We start from the raw sequence: 13,936 nt of genomic DNA on the forward strand, positions 1-13,936 counted from the left end.
TTTTCCCTCCCATCCCACTCACAAAGTGTATAGTTCATTTCAACATAGTATCTAGTGAGCACCATTGCTGCATTGGAGTAGAAACCAGTTCTCTCCTCAAGAGTAGGGGCTACCTGGAGAGGAGACCCTATCTACCTTGCTCGCTGATGCCACCTAGTGTCTGTGACTCATGCAGCGGTTGTTGTGGTCACTTTACTTTTGGACAGGCTCAGAGGTGAGCAGGAAATGGGGAGTGAAGACCCTGGCGCCATCTTCTCCTCACAGGTGCCTGCAAGGAGCTTCTGGGACCAAGAACAGGAGGACAGGAACAGGGAGAGGCCCCAAACTGTGTTGAACTTAGAGAAGTTCATACATGAGTGTGAATGAGTATGTATAGCAGAAAGCTAGTCAAGACTCTCTTCTGATTAGAAGCTTCCAGAATCCCCCTACCCTCAGGATGTGCCTGTATTGTCTTAAACTGAAATATTAATATTAAAATTTACCCTGCACCCCCCATCCCAGCATCTCCAAGTGGACCCTGCTGTGCTCTGTGGATGTGCTGCCTGTTACAGCTGGACCACAATGTTGAGCTGCCTCCTCCAGGAAGGCTGCTGGGACGCACTGCCCTCTGACTGGGCTCCCCCACACCTAACCTGCCTTTCCTGTGTGCTTTGCCTCTCTTACCACCATGCTCTTACCACCTCCCTGTGGGCTTTGGTGGGAAGGCTGGAGCAGGTGCTGCCCAGGCTGAGGTGGGCCCTGCCCTGCCTGCCTGTCAGGCTGCAGGCTGCAGGGCCTCACTCTGGCCACTGGGTGTCCTCTGCTGGTTCAGCTGGGCACTGCTACTGCTTCCCACAGAGTCTCCAGAACTTCATGGGGAGAAAGAAGCTCTTAGCCTGTCCCTCTGTCCCTCCTCCCTTCCCTTCCTCTGTCCACAATGTAAATCCCCTCCCCTCAGCACTGGTGTCCAGTGACACCATCTCCACACTCTGTGTCTGCCCATCACCTTCACTGCTGTAACCCAGCATGCAGAACAGTGCTGTGCACACAGTTCCATCTCTAACCTAATCAGTCATTACAGGTACCTACCAAGTTCTGCCTAGGTGCTGATCACATGAAGGTGACCCTGACAGTTCTCTGAGAGTTAGATGTGCAGGCAGGGAGCTTTTCCTATTTGCCAGCCCTTATTAAACCTGAGGACTTATACACTGAGCCACAGCACCCCCTCAATCTTCTTCCAGCTCCCTTGGCCCAAGGAAGAGCCTGGGACTTCTGGGGGCAAGATACAACCTTTACCTTACTGCCCCTTAGGGCTCCCAAGAAACTGCTGGAAAAATCAGATCTGCTTTGCCTCTAGCCTCGTGATGTTGATAAGATATTTCTGGTCCTCAATTTCTCTATCTGTGAAATGGGGAGATGACCCCAGTTCAGTGTGCCCCTCAGGCAGGGCTAGATGCTTCAGAAGAGCAGACATGTTCTGAAAAAGGTGCCAATGCACACGGAAAGGGGGGGGCGGATGCTGACTGCTGGTCATCCCATGTCAGAACTGCTGAATGCAAACATGGAGACTCCCTCCTGTTCAGCCTGTGGGGTTGTGTGGAGGGGTGGGCTCTATTAGTATATAATCAGATGGGATTGACCCAGATTCCAGGTGTACAGCACTCTGCACCCTAGGTTTCCTGATACTTGGAGGCCCCTGGCTGCAGGCAGCTGCTACTTAGTGAGCCAGACAGCCCAGCTGTCCTGCCTGGCTCTGTGCTTGTTCCTGCTGGTCCTGGTTCTGGGTGTCAGCACCAGGGTGCAAATCTCTCTTGCAGCCCCATGGGCACCCATGGCTGTGGGTGGCCACAGTGGCCACTGCTGCCCTTGCTGCTGCTGTTGCTGAGCCCTGAGAATGTCGAAGCCCAAAAGGAGCAGGATGAGTCTGGAGCCCAAGAGCAGCTGGACAGACCCAGAGAGGGGCCGAAGCTCACCCGTCCTTTGGAGATCCACGGCTGGCCCACAACCATCATATACCGGGGCTCTGAGGTTCGAACAGGTTGGGGGTGAGGAGCCATGTGGATGCCATTTCTTCTCCAGCTTCAGTGTAAGGGAAGGTCTGGAGTGAAGATCCCTGAGAGCATTTGCTCATTTGCCCACTGGCTTGGTGTGGTCCTGGGACTGAAGGCACCAAAGTGGGGAGTTAGGATGGCCAGTGCACCACGGACTCCTGGTAGTTCACAGCTGAGTCTCAAGACAGGATCTGGGGAATGGCCAGGGTGGAGCCGGCTCGATTTGTGCTCACAGGAGTGCTGAGGGTGACCCAAAGTTCCTTTGGGGATGGACACCATGTTTGGATGTGTGTGGATCTGTTGTGGGTGATGTCACTGGGGCTTTGTGTGTGTTGTGGAGAGGTTTAAGCCTCACTGAGTCAGCTGGCATCTGTAGTCTCTCTATGTCCTGGGTCTCTTTGGCTCTAAGTTGATCTATACACAGGGAAGGGTCTTTCTTTTGATGTCCTCATGCTCCTTTTCCTCCCTTGGGGCCAGAGTGCCTGGAAGGTGCCCAACACCTACCTGGTAGTGTTCAAGGAATCCGAGAGGCAGCAGATGGAGAGTATTGTCCAACGCCTACAGAGCCAAGCTGCCAGCCAGGACCTCATGTTTGAACTACTACACGTCTTCAAAGACCTCTTTCCTGGCATCCTGATGAAGTCGGACAACTTGGGCCCACTGGACCTGGTGAGCCCCAGCTCAGGCGTGCACATGCCTAGGCCTGTGTGCATACCTTGATTGACTCACTCAGGGGACAGCAGACACTTACTGAGTCCTGAGGGTCTGTAGCTCAATGATGCTAGTGATGCCAGCCTCCTCAGGCAGCTTCCTTGTTAGCCTGGCCAATTCCCCTATGGCACTTTGTCTATTCACCCTCATTTGAAGCAGGAGGCATCCCCGTGTACACGGGGGAGCTGGGTTCCCAGCTTCTGGTGCATCTGGCCAGTGTCCTTGGGTTGGTGCATTGCAGCCTGGGTGCACAGCTGAGGTGAGAGAAGGGTCAGGTTGGCTCAGGATGATGCATGTGTGAGGCATGCTCCAGGGCAGGGATGGGTCTGAGCACACACACTCTGCCCTCAATTCCTGCTGGTCCCTTCTCCTGCCCCATTGGCTCAGCACCCATATGCCACCACCAGGGTTCATAGCACTATGCTCTGAAGACTGGAAAGATGTGGGAAAAGAGTGGACTCAAGGAAGGCCAGTGCCGACATCCTGATGTGGACATGGAATCCAGACCACAAGGACTTCCCCCACTGTCCAGCCTGACTAGAACTGGCACTGCCTGGCTCTCAGATGAGATGTGGAAGCTGTATCTCTCCTGCCCCTCACGTGGGCTCAGCTACCACTTGTGGGTGCACTGGTCCCAGCTCCCCCGACTCCTAAGCCTATTAAAGGAGTGAGGACCCTTTGTCTTCTGGTCCATGGAGGGGGCCTTTTGGTTCCGGTAGGAACTGGAGGGATCAGATGTGCCAAGTGCTGGGTGCTGCTGGCTAAGTGACTCATGAAATTGAGATCCTGTGTCCTTGGTGTCTGCAGGTCCTGAGGCTGAAGCCGGCGAAGTTCATCGAGGAGGATTCCTTTGCGTTTGCACAGAGCCTCCTGTGGAGCCCACATCTGATTTCCCCTCACTGGAATCCGATTCGGAGCACCATGTGGAACATGCAGTGGATTTCTCCTGAGTGGAACCAGTTTCGTAGCTTCAACCACAGCAGTAAGACCACAGCTGCCATGACCCACCTCCCCTTTCTATCCTGGGACCTCACCTGACCCATCTTCTCTCTGTTCTCTCCTAACCCCACTTGGCTGTGCCCCCTCCTGGTGTTCTGTGCACAATACCGGGACATTTGCCTAAGGTCCACAATTCTATTTTTTTTTTTTTCAAATTTGGGGTCTTGAATTCAGGGCCTGGGTATTCTCCCTTAGTTTTTTCTGCTCAAAGATGGTGCTCTACCACTTGATTCAAAGCTCTACTTCCAGCTTTTGGATGATTAATTAGAGATAAGAACCTCACAGTTTCCTGCCCAGGCTGGGTTTTGAACAGCCACCCTCAGATCCCAGCTTTCTGAGTAGCTAGTATTACAAGCTTGAGCCACAAGTGCCTGAATAACCATCTTCTTTTCCTCCTCTTCTCCCCAGGAGGGCATACTTGCCTTAAGAGGAAACTTGACTGTGACTTGCAGTCTCTGGTCTATATAACTCTCAGTTCTCAAAATAAGACCAGATCTTCAGAGCTTCCCTCATCTAGGTCTCTGTCTCCAGGCCTCCAGGCCTCTCAGGAGGCGGCCAGGAAAATGGCAGTGTGTGGGGGACGGGGGTGTCTAAGTGACCCTGACCTGGGGAAGGCAGTAAAGGCACCTGATTGGGAGAGGATCGGGGGGTCTTGGGAGAGGATCAGAGGTTCTGGATGGACCCTGTAGTGTTGGACGAGCCTGTGCAGACCTGGGTTTGGTTTGGTGCTGGGCCTCAGGTCTGGGGGTGAGCCCAATGCCTTCTCCTTATCCATGGATATCAGGGTCTGAGGAGCCACCTCCCTTTCTAGGCCTTTCCCTTAGCTGTGAACAGGCTGTGATCAGCCTTGTCCTCCCCACTGTTTAGAGGCTAAGGGGAAGCTGAGGCAGTGTCTTCAGGACTGGAAGGTGGGTGATGGTGGCAGGCTGTCATTTGGCTCTGCCCCAGCTTCCCACCTTTGTGTGGTTTCTTGCTTTCTCCTTTTACCATTCTTTTTTTCCATTCCTCTTTCTCTTCATTGACTTATTCTATTTATTTGATAAGTGGTATTGGTCTTGAACTCAGGGCTACCCATGTGCTCAGCTTACTTGTTCACCCTGGCACACTGCCACTTGAGCCACACCTCCAGCCTGGCATTTTACTAGTAAATTGGAGATGGAATCTAGAGGACTTTGCTGCCTAGGTTGGCTTTGAACCATTAATGCTCTGCATTTCTCCTTTCTGAGTAGCAAGATATGTTCTGTTTTCTCCTTTAGAGTCTTGGGCTTTGCACTCAGGGCCTCATGCTTGCTAGGCAGGTTCTCTACCACTCAAGACATGTATACATTAGTTACTGTTTAGATAAGTTCTCATATTTATGCCAGAACCTGGACCACAATCCTCCTTGTTATGGTTACTGAGTAGCTGGGATGACAGGCTTGTGCTACTAGACCCAGGTTTTGTTGAGATGTGGTCTTGTGAACATTTTGCCTGGGCTGGCTTTGATCTACCCATTCTCTGACTCAAAAATAGCAAGTATTACAGAAGTGAGACACAGTGTCCAGCCTTCCTCTTCATTCTTGTGTGAGACCACTCTGCACTGGATTTAGTGCTACTTGTTCATCCTGCATGAGCTCACGTAGAAAGACCTCTTTTTCAGATAAGGTCTGGTGGTGGTGCTGTCATTTGAATCCAGGACCTCACATTTGCTAGGTTACTACTTAAGTCACACCTCTAGCCTCCAGATAGATAGGTCTAAAAGGACATGGTGTGTCTTTTCTATGGTACTAGTGACTAGCTCTCCTGAAGGTTTAGAGTAGACACAGTCCATTTCCTGCTCCCTGGTGATGCCCATGATGTCCTTGTCCATTCCTGGAGGAGTGGATACAGGGATAGGGAGCCCCTTCTAGAATCTTCTCAAGGGTTTGGCTGGAGTAGACCATTTAGGAGCTGTTGGACTGGGACAGGGTAAAGCAGGTCCCATATGGATGGGGATAAAGAAGGCTGGGCCGGCCCTGCACTGTCCCTTCACTCATAGAGGCCACACAGCACACCTGTTTGTTATCCTCAAACCCAAACCTTGTAAAAGAAAGGCAATAGGAGGAGATGCCAGAACTTGGGGTGAGGAAGCCACAAACCAAGAAATGCCAGCAGCCACCAGGAGGTGGACAAATCTAATGAAGCTTCTTATCCAGAATCTTCAGGGGGAGTGCAGCAGGACTGATCTCTTGATCTTGAATTTCTGATCTCCAGAACTGCAGTTCTGCTTGGGCAACAATAGAAAGTGTGCTGCTGTAATTCTGCTGCAAGAAAACCAGTAGTAGGAGCAGGTCCCTGAGGCCCTGACTCCTGGGCTGCTCCCAGCCAATGACAGAGCTCAAGGCGGAGCTGGGCCATTTGAGTTGATAACAAGACCCAGTAACAGGCAGCATGCGATTGGGGAGTATCCTGACTGTCTCTCATTGGCCATCTACATGGCTTAGGACAGCTGCCTGTCTCTATGTGTCATTGGCCACGTCAGTAACATAGACCGACTAGGAGTGGCTTGGGAGGATTTTTAGATGAAAGACTGCACTATTGAGAAGCAGAGCATGCCATCATTGATACATGTGACCCACATATAACATCACCCTCTTGGTTCTCCCTTTTCTCTTCTTGCACAAATGTCATTGTGAGAAGACAAGGAAAACCCCGTCGAGGTGTATCTCTTGGGCACTAGCATCCAGCCTAATCACCTGGAAATTAAGGGCAGGATCAACATCTCTAACTTTGAGAAAGTGCCTGAGGAGGAGTGGCAGAGCACCAGTGCGCCCAGGACACAGGTGAGCCATCCTTCTCCCGCCCATTCCAGAAAAGATGAGGACCACCAGACCTGGAGCCCCATGGCCAGCCTCTCCAGTATTAACTGTCCATCCCCAGTCCTCAGCTGTAGGCAAGGGAGGGTGGGCATTGCGATCCATCCAGGGTCTATTGTGAAATTGTGGGGTGGGTGGCTTTCTCATCTGGTCCTTGTGTTGGTGGAGCAGGAGGGCAATTGTGGAGGCCATGGCACCCACCTGGCAGCCCTGGTCAATGGCCAGAGTATTGGCGTGGCCAAGGACATCAACATACACAGCCTGCGTGTGCTCAACTGCCAAGGGAAGGGCACGGTCAGTGGCATCCTCATGGGTGAGTGGCAGACCCCATCAGCCACTTTGGCCAGATGCATTGACCTATGTTGGGTTGAATAGTGAACATCACTGTTGATTTGGAGGGAAGGAGCTAGGGGGGGGGGAACATGCCCCTCTCCAGGCAGTCATCTTGTTCTCAGTCATGTATGTTCTCTCAGGCTTGGAGTTTATTTGGAAAAAGCTGGTCTCCAATCCCTCCAAGCGCATGGTAGTGCTGCTGCCCCTGGTGAGTGGGTACAGTCAGAGCATCAACGATGCCTGCAAGCGCCTGGCAAGGGCTGGAGCAGTGCTGGTGGCCGCTGCGGGCAACTTTCAGAGCAATGCCTGTGCCTACTCTCCAGCGTCGTCTCCTGAGGTAGGTGCCAGCAGGGCTTCCTGCTCACGTCCTGCCTTGCAGGTTGTCAGAGGCCCAGCATCCCCAAACCCCAGTGTGACAAGGGGTTTGGCTAGCCCTGCCTCACCTTCAAAGGCCCTGCCACATTACCCCCTCCATCACATCCTCCCTCTGCGCCATCCCTCTACTCCTGCTTGACATTTGCAGAGCCACTGCTTTGTGTGGGGCTTGTGTGGGCCTGGCAGTATCAGGGGGAGGACAGGTGTCCCATCTCCAGGACTTCTGGGCCCTGGAAGGAAGGGAAGATACAGAGGAAAATGGGCACTGCTGCCCTCCCCTTTCCCTCTCCCTCCTTTTCCTGCACAAACCTTCAGACTATAGCTCCTGCGGTTTTTCCAGAGATGCTGAACTTACAACAGCCTGCATCCAGCCTGGCTCACTGTGGGTTGCCTCACAGCACTCTGGCTTCTTGATAACAACATTGTCAATTTAGTGTTTTTCTCCCATTAAGTACAATTTCTACAGGGCATCAAAAGTAGTGCCTGTGTCCTGTAGAAGCCCTGGGACAGGCTAGGGTATCAGCTGTGCCCAGGAGCCAGATTTTCCTGTGGAGAAGACATTTACATGGGAGTCAAACCGGTAGTATAGGAGTTGATCAGTCTGTCTCATGCAGCCTTTCCCTCAACTCATTGCCACATTCCAGGTCATCACTGTTGGAGCTGTCGATTATCAGATCCAACCACTCATCCAGGGTCTTCTAGGTACCAATTATGGATCCTGTGTGGACATCTTTGCTCCCGGGAAGAACATTGTCAGTGCCTCCAAAGACTGTAATGTTTGCTATGTAACACAGAGTGGAACTTCGCAGGCGGCTGCCCATGTGGCTGGTGAGTCACCATGTTAGTGCCTGGGCCACCAGGATTCCTGCGGCCCCTTTGGCCAGATCCTCCATACGCCTGGCTCTTAGCAATAGGACCAAATGGGCAAACCCAATGGTGATGGTGCCATTTTGCATCCTAGAATCTGGAGTATAAATAGGTGTTCACCTGGTGAACACAATGGCCAATACAAAGGCCTAGATGTAGGAGAACAAGATGTGTTACTTTCTATCTTTCACTAAGCAAGGGATTGCAGGTGGCTTCATTTTGGGAAGAGCACATGATATGGGCATGTGTGTGCATTTGTGTCCTAAAAGGAGTTCCCAGCTAGGACGGAAGGCCAGGCCATCACCTTGTCTGACCTCTCCCTCCTCCATCAGGCATTGCAGCCCTGATGCTCACTGCCCAGCCAAACCTCACTGTGGCTGAGCTGAGGCAGAGACTGATCCACTACTCTATCAGAAATGCTATCAATGACACCTGGTTCCCGGAGGAGGAGCGATTCAAGACCCCCAACCTGTTGGCTGCACTGCCCCCCCGCACCCAGGAAACAGGTGAGCAGGGCAGGTGGGTAGGCAGAGGCCAACCTGGGGTATGAGAGGCCCATGTGGAGCTGACAATCCCCAACCTGGTCTACAGAAGGACTGTCCTCCTCAGATAGGACTCCAGGCTCAGGGTAATTATTTCAACACTGAAGTTTTAACTAAAAGTTTCATGTGATATGGAAACTCCTCTCCCTTATTCAAGACTGAAATTTTCTCTGGAGTCTCTGGGTGTCCTGTGCCCCCAGAGCCTCATTACTCATGGCCTTGTTGCAGGTGAACATTTGTTCTGCAGGACTGTGTGGTCAGCACCCTGGAACATCACTCTGGCAGACCCTGCAGTGGCTGAGTGTGACCCAGAGGAGGAGCTGCTGGGCTGCTCCAGTTTCTCTCAGACTGGAAAGCGGCAGGGCGAGCGTGTGAGGGTGAGCTGCACACTCTGTGTGCCCAGTCCTCTGTCCTCTGGATTCCAATCCCTGTCTCGACTTCAAAGGCCTGGGCAGGGCCAGGTGCTCCTGGGGGACTCAGGACAGACAGCACCCTCATGGGCACAGGAGGGAAAGGACAACGGTGGCTTCGGCTCTCTGCCTTGCCTAAAGCCATCTCTATGCTGGGTGTTTCTGTCTCATGTCTGTTGTTCTAATGACTCAGGAGGCTTAGATCTGAGGATTGTGGTTCAAAAACCAGCCCAGTCAGGAAATATCATGTAGCTCTTATCTCCAAATAAGCATGAAGGGGAGTTGCAGCTCTGCTGGTAGAGTGCCAGGGTTGAATGATAAAGCTGAGGGACAGCACCTAGGCCCTGAGTTCAAGTCCCAGTACTGACACACCCTTTCCTTCTCCCTGCCAACCAAGAGAATCTACAGTCATGACCCTCAGGTTGGGATGACAGTGGCTCTGTGAGTTGAGAACTTCAAAGGTGATGAAGCAGCTGATGAGGTTCCCATTCCCTGGGTGGCCCTGTGAGGGGAAGTGAGCTTACAGGATATGGTAGGTGAGCATTTCTGTGCAGAAATCAATGTTAGGTAGGTTTCTTAGGAGAGGCCCGATGGGTCAGGGGGCCCGTAGTCTCTGTGCTGCTGTATCAGGTACCCTTATCTCCAGTTACAAGGCATTGCCAGTGTTGGGAAGATTCAGCTGAGCTGAACATGGCAGGACAGACTGCCTGGGACCAAGCAGTGCTGAGGACTCAGGAGTCAGAACTTGCAGATTGGGTCCCTCTCAGACCAGGTTCCCCACTCCCTAGACCTCTTCACAGCAAGTTCCCATTTCTCTCTTGGACTCTCAGATCCTAGGAAAGAGACGCGTTTGCCTGGCATTTGGAGATAGTCAGGTTTCTGCAGTGGCCAGATGCTGCCTGCTCCCCCGAGCCAACTGCAGCGTCCACACAGCTGCTCCAGCCTTGGTGGGGCTGAAGACCTACACCCACTGCCCAGATCCTGACCAAGTCCTCACAGGTAGGGGCTGGTCCCACCAGGGTGAAGAAGATGACCTACCTCCTGCTGCTCAGGAGATTGTCTCACACACTTGGTCCCTATGAGTGTGAGCAGATGATATGGGAGCCTCAGGACCCATAGCCAAACAGGATCTGCAACTTGCATGCTATGTGGCCTTGGGCAAGTGGCTTCACCTCTCTCTTCCAGCCCTGCCTCTGTAGTGGTGATAAGAAAGGTGACAAATGACCTCGGGCTTGGGCACTGGGAGCTGTTTAGCCTCTGTGTGGGTAGGGTTCCTTAGTTCAGGCCTGTCAGAGTGGGACACAGCTCAGGTTGAATCCAATGAGTAGCTAGCAATTTCCTTCTCAGCCCTGTGGCTTAATTTTCCTCATCGTGAATGCTCAGCTCGAATCCTGGACAGTTGTATTCTGGTGGCCACTCTCCCCGACAATCACTTTGAAGTCCTTTCTCTGGGCTAGGGACTTTCTTATTTTGGGAAGGCGGTCCGGTCATGGGGCCTGAACTCTGGGCCTGGACGCTGACCCTCAGCTCTTCAGCTCTAGGCTAGCACTCTACCACTTGAGCCACAGCGCCATTTTTGGCTTTTTTTCCTGCTTCTTTGGTGCTGAGGAATTGAACCTAGGACCTCAGGCATGCAAGGCAAGCGCTCTACCACTGAGCCACCTTCCCAGGCCTGGGCTAGGGACTTTCTATAACAGACCTGCCCAGGAAGGTGGCTGGAAGCCATGGGTGAGGGCTGCACATAGGAGCTAAAGACTGTTTTTCTTGGGCTGGAGCCATTCTTAGAAGGAGCTTGGTGCCAGTGGGGAGGTTTAGGGGACAGTGGGAATTATCTTGAATCACTAGGTCAGGGCTGATCTTGGCCAGGTAAGTACTGGGGAGTCTTAGGTCTGGAATAGTAAGGGTTAGGTGGGGTTAGAAGTTGGCTGGATTAGCAGCAGTCAGATGAGCCCAGTGGCTAGAGCCTTGTCTGGGACAAGAGCTCCATGTGGCTGCTGGCCTGGCAGGAATCCTGGCCTGTGGCAGAGCTGGCAGAGCCACAGGCACTCACTGTGTAGCTCATGCCAAGTCCCATATGCAGGTCAAATTGCCGAGTGTCTTTCCTACCCTATCCACACAGAGGGTAAACAGCTCCCAGTGCCCAAGCCAGAGGTAATTTGTCACCCTTCTTATCACCACTACAGAGGCAGGGCTGGAAGAGAGGGGTGAAGCCACTTGCCCAAGACCACAGAGCTGGGAGAAGGGCTCTAGTCCTGGTTACCAGATCCTGGGTCCTGCATGGGCAGTACTGGGACTTCCCATGCATGTTTCTGCTTTAGCTAAGCAGTATCTCTGTGAGTTGCTGCTATTGCTCTAGCTGTTTTACAAATAGGGAAACTGAGACTTGATGAAGTTCAGCAAAGTGCCCACAATTTTACAGCCAGGTGCACCTGATTCCCTAGCCCACAGACTCAGGCTAATGCCGGACTGCTCTTGGTGATGATGGATGAGGAAAGGACTTGAGGTGGGAGGGATTTGGGTAAGCAGTGGTTGATCATCCCAGGCCTGGGAACCATGCCCCATGGTTCCACTTCTTTGGTGGAGAGGAGATCATGGAAACTATGGATCAGAGCGGTTGAGCTTCTCTCCCAAAGTTCTACAAGTCAGATCACCAGCAGAGCTATGCTGGAAGTCCTCCTGCTCAGCCCAATGTCTCTTCCACTCAGAGCTGCTCCTGGGTTTCCTTGGCTTTAATCCTTACAGAGAAAGGGATGTGGTAAGAGAACAATGATAGTCTTCCACATTAAGTGTGTTAGCTGTTCCTCCTCTGCCCCAGGATGCAGCTCCCACTGGGGGATAGATGACCCTGGTGTCTACCAGCATACTTCAAGGCAGCAAGGTCATCAGCCCAGAAAGTGCCTGGGGCACAAAAAGGCCAGTGTCCATGCTTTCTGCTGCCATGCTCCGGGCCTGCAGTGTACAACGAAGAAGTACAGGCGTTTCAGTCCCTTGGAGAAGGTGAAGGGTTGGGGTTGTGGGAGGTCGGGTGGAGATGGCTGGGGCCTGCAGTGCCCAGGGGAGGACCTGAGCACCTGTGCTGTCATGTGCAGTGTGTGTGTGTGCATGTACTTGTGCATGTGTTTGTATGAGTGTCAGTGTGAGTGTGGTGGGCTTGCTTTTGTATTTGGCCAGATTAGTAAGGATTGTTCTCCAATGCCCTGTCCCCCTTTAAGGATAGCACAAATAAATATGGCATAAAGAAATGAATTGCTGAGCCTGGACACAGTAATATAATGCTGTGCCTGTTTCACCTGCTCCTGAGAAGGAACAAATAGGAGTTCAGTTTGAGGCGCACCTGGGCAAAAAATAAAATAAAAAAAAATAAAAAAGAGATTCTATCTGAAAAATAATTAAAGCAAAAGTAGCCAAATTGGTGACTAAAGTGGTAGAGAACCTGCTTGGCACACATGAGTTCAAACCCCAGTACTGCTTGTTTTTTATTTTTTAAAACACCTGTATTCATAACTATTCTGGAGACTGAGATCTGAGGATTGGGGTTCAAAGCCAACCCTGGCAAGAGAGATTATGAAACTTATGCCCTTAATTAACTGCCCCCAAAAAAGCCATATCTGGAGCTGGGTTCAGTTCTGGTGTTTAAATGCCAGGGTTGGTGTGCGTGCACAACAACAACAACAAAAAAGCACAAAAAAACCAAAGCATCAATTCTGCATTTCACAAACCTACTGGGAGTTGTTCAGGGCTGGAATGCCTGAGCAACCATGGAAGGTTGGAGGAAGAAGGAAGCTCTCTGAAGGGAGGGCAGGTCACACTTGGAATCTTGGAGTCTAAGAGCTAGCCTCTAGAGGCCATGGCAGGAAGAGTTTGGGGCCTTAGGGTGGAGGCTCTGGTCTGGGGATGAGCTGCAACAAGGAGTGGAGGGCTGTTGCAAGGTCTTGTGGAGCTGCTGGTGGTTGGAGTTGCCATCACTGGATGGGGAAGGCTGTGGGAGGTGTGGCTTGTAGGGAAGTGGGAAGTGGGAGGGGCTTTGGTTTGTTGAGATTTCTGTCTGGGCCCCAGTGTCCTGGTAGGCTGGGACTGAAGCACCCTGAGGGAGTGGTGGGCAGTGTTGGACACAGCCCCTTTGTGGTGTGAGCGGCAGAACCAAGCCAGGTGTTCACAGTTTGGTCCCCACTGAAGGTGGCTGGGAGGGACAGTGTAGCAGGTGGCTTAGAGACCTGACCATGCATGCAGGACCTGGCCTTACTTGTCTTCCCTGGGCTCTGGCAGGTCACCGTGAGCTGTGACGCAGGATGGACCCTGACCAGCTGCAGTGCCCATCCTGAGACCTCAGTCACCCTGGGAGCTTTCCCTGTGGACAACACGTGTGTGGTGAAGCACCAGAACACTGACAAAATAGAAAGGGCCAGTAAGGAGTTTGTAATAGTTACCGCCATCTGCTGCCGCATCCAACTCTCAGGCCAGCCATAGAGTGAATGAAAGACCTCAACCTGCTGGGTGGTGTTGATCAGGGCAGGGTTGCGGGGGGTATATGTGTCCTGAGAGAACTTGGTCTCATTTTGGGTGCCCCTCCCCGGGAGAACTACAGGAATACTCCCCATTAGGAGCAAGAAGGGGGTAGATTTAACAGCAAGAGGGGTTCCTACAGCCCAGCTAGAAGGCTGGTGACCAAATCACCTTTCACATACATTTGGCTCCAGATTGGGGGAGGCCCTTGGACTAAGAAGAGCCAGTGTTAGCAGGAACAAATGAGGGTGACTGGTGTTGAGGACCCCTCATGGTCTTCTCACTTTATAGAAACTTCTTTGGACTTACTGATTGAGTGAAGCAGCCCCAAC

At 52.2% G+C, this 13,936-nt stretch overlaps 1 protein-coding gene across 1 annotated transcript; it reads left to right on the forward strand.

Moving 5' to 3' along the window:
• Window positions 1-1,800: 1,800 nt before the first annotated feature.
• On the forward strand, window positions 1,801-13,568 carry LOC138803506 (proprotein convertase subtilisin/kexin type 9-like). Its single transcript, XM_069987616.1, has 12 exons — window positions 1,801-2,007; window positions 2,508-2,699; window positions 3,549-3,723; window positions 6,399-6,541; window positions 6,746-6,887; window positions 7,048-7,244; window positions 7,927-8,110; window positions 8,482-8,655; window positions 8,920-9,068; window positions 9,932-10,100; window positions 11,917-12,098; window positions 13,368-13,568. Exons 1-12 carry the CDS (start codon window positions 1,801-1,803, stop codon window positions 13,566-13,568), a joined length of 2,115 nt encoding a protein of 704 aa, XP_069843717.1.
• Window positions 13,569-13,936: the final 368 nt, after the last annotated feature.

This window comes from Dipodomys merriami, unplaced genomic scaffold (genome assembly GCF_024711535.1).
Source record: "Dipodomys merriami isolate MVZ:Mamm:240054 unplaced genomic scaffold, mDipMer1.0.p SCAF_34, whole genome shotgun sequence".
Lineage (NCBI taxonomy): Eukaryota > Metazoa > Chordata > Mammalia > Rodentia > Heteromyidae > Dipodomys > Dipodomys merriami.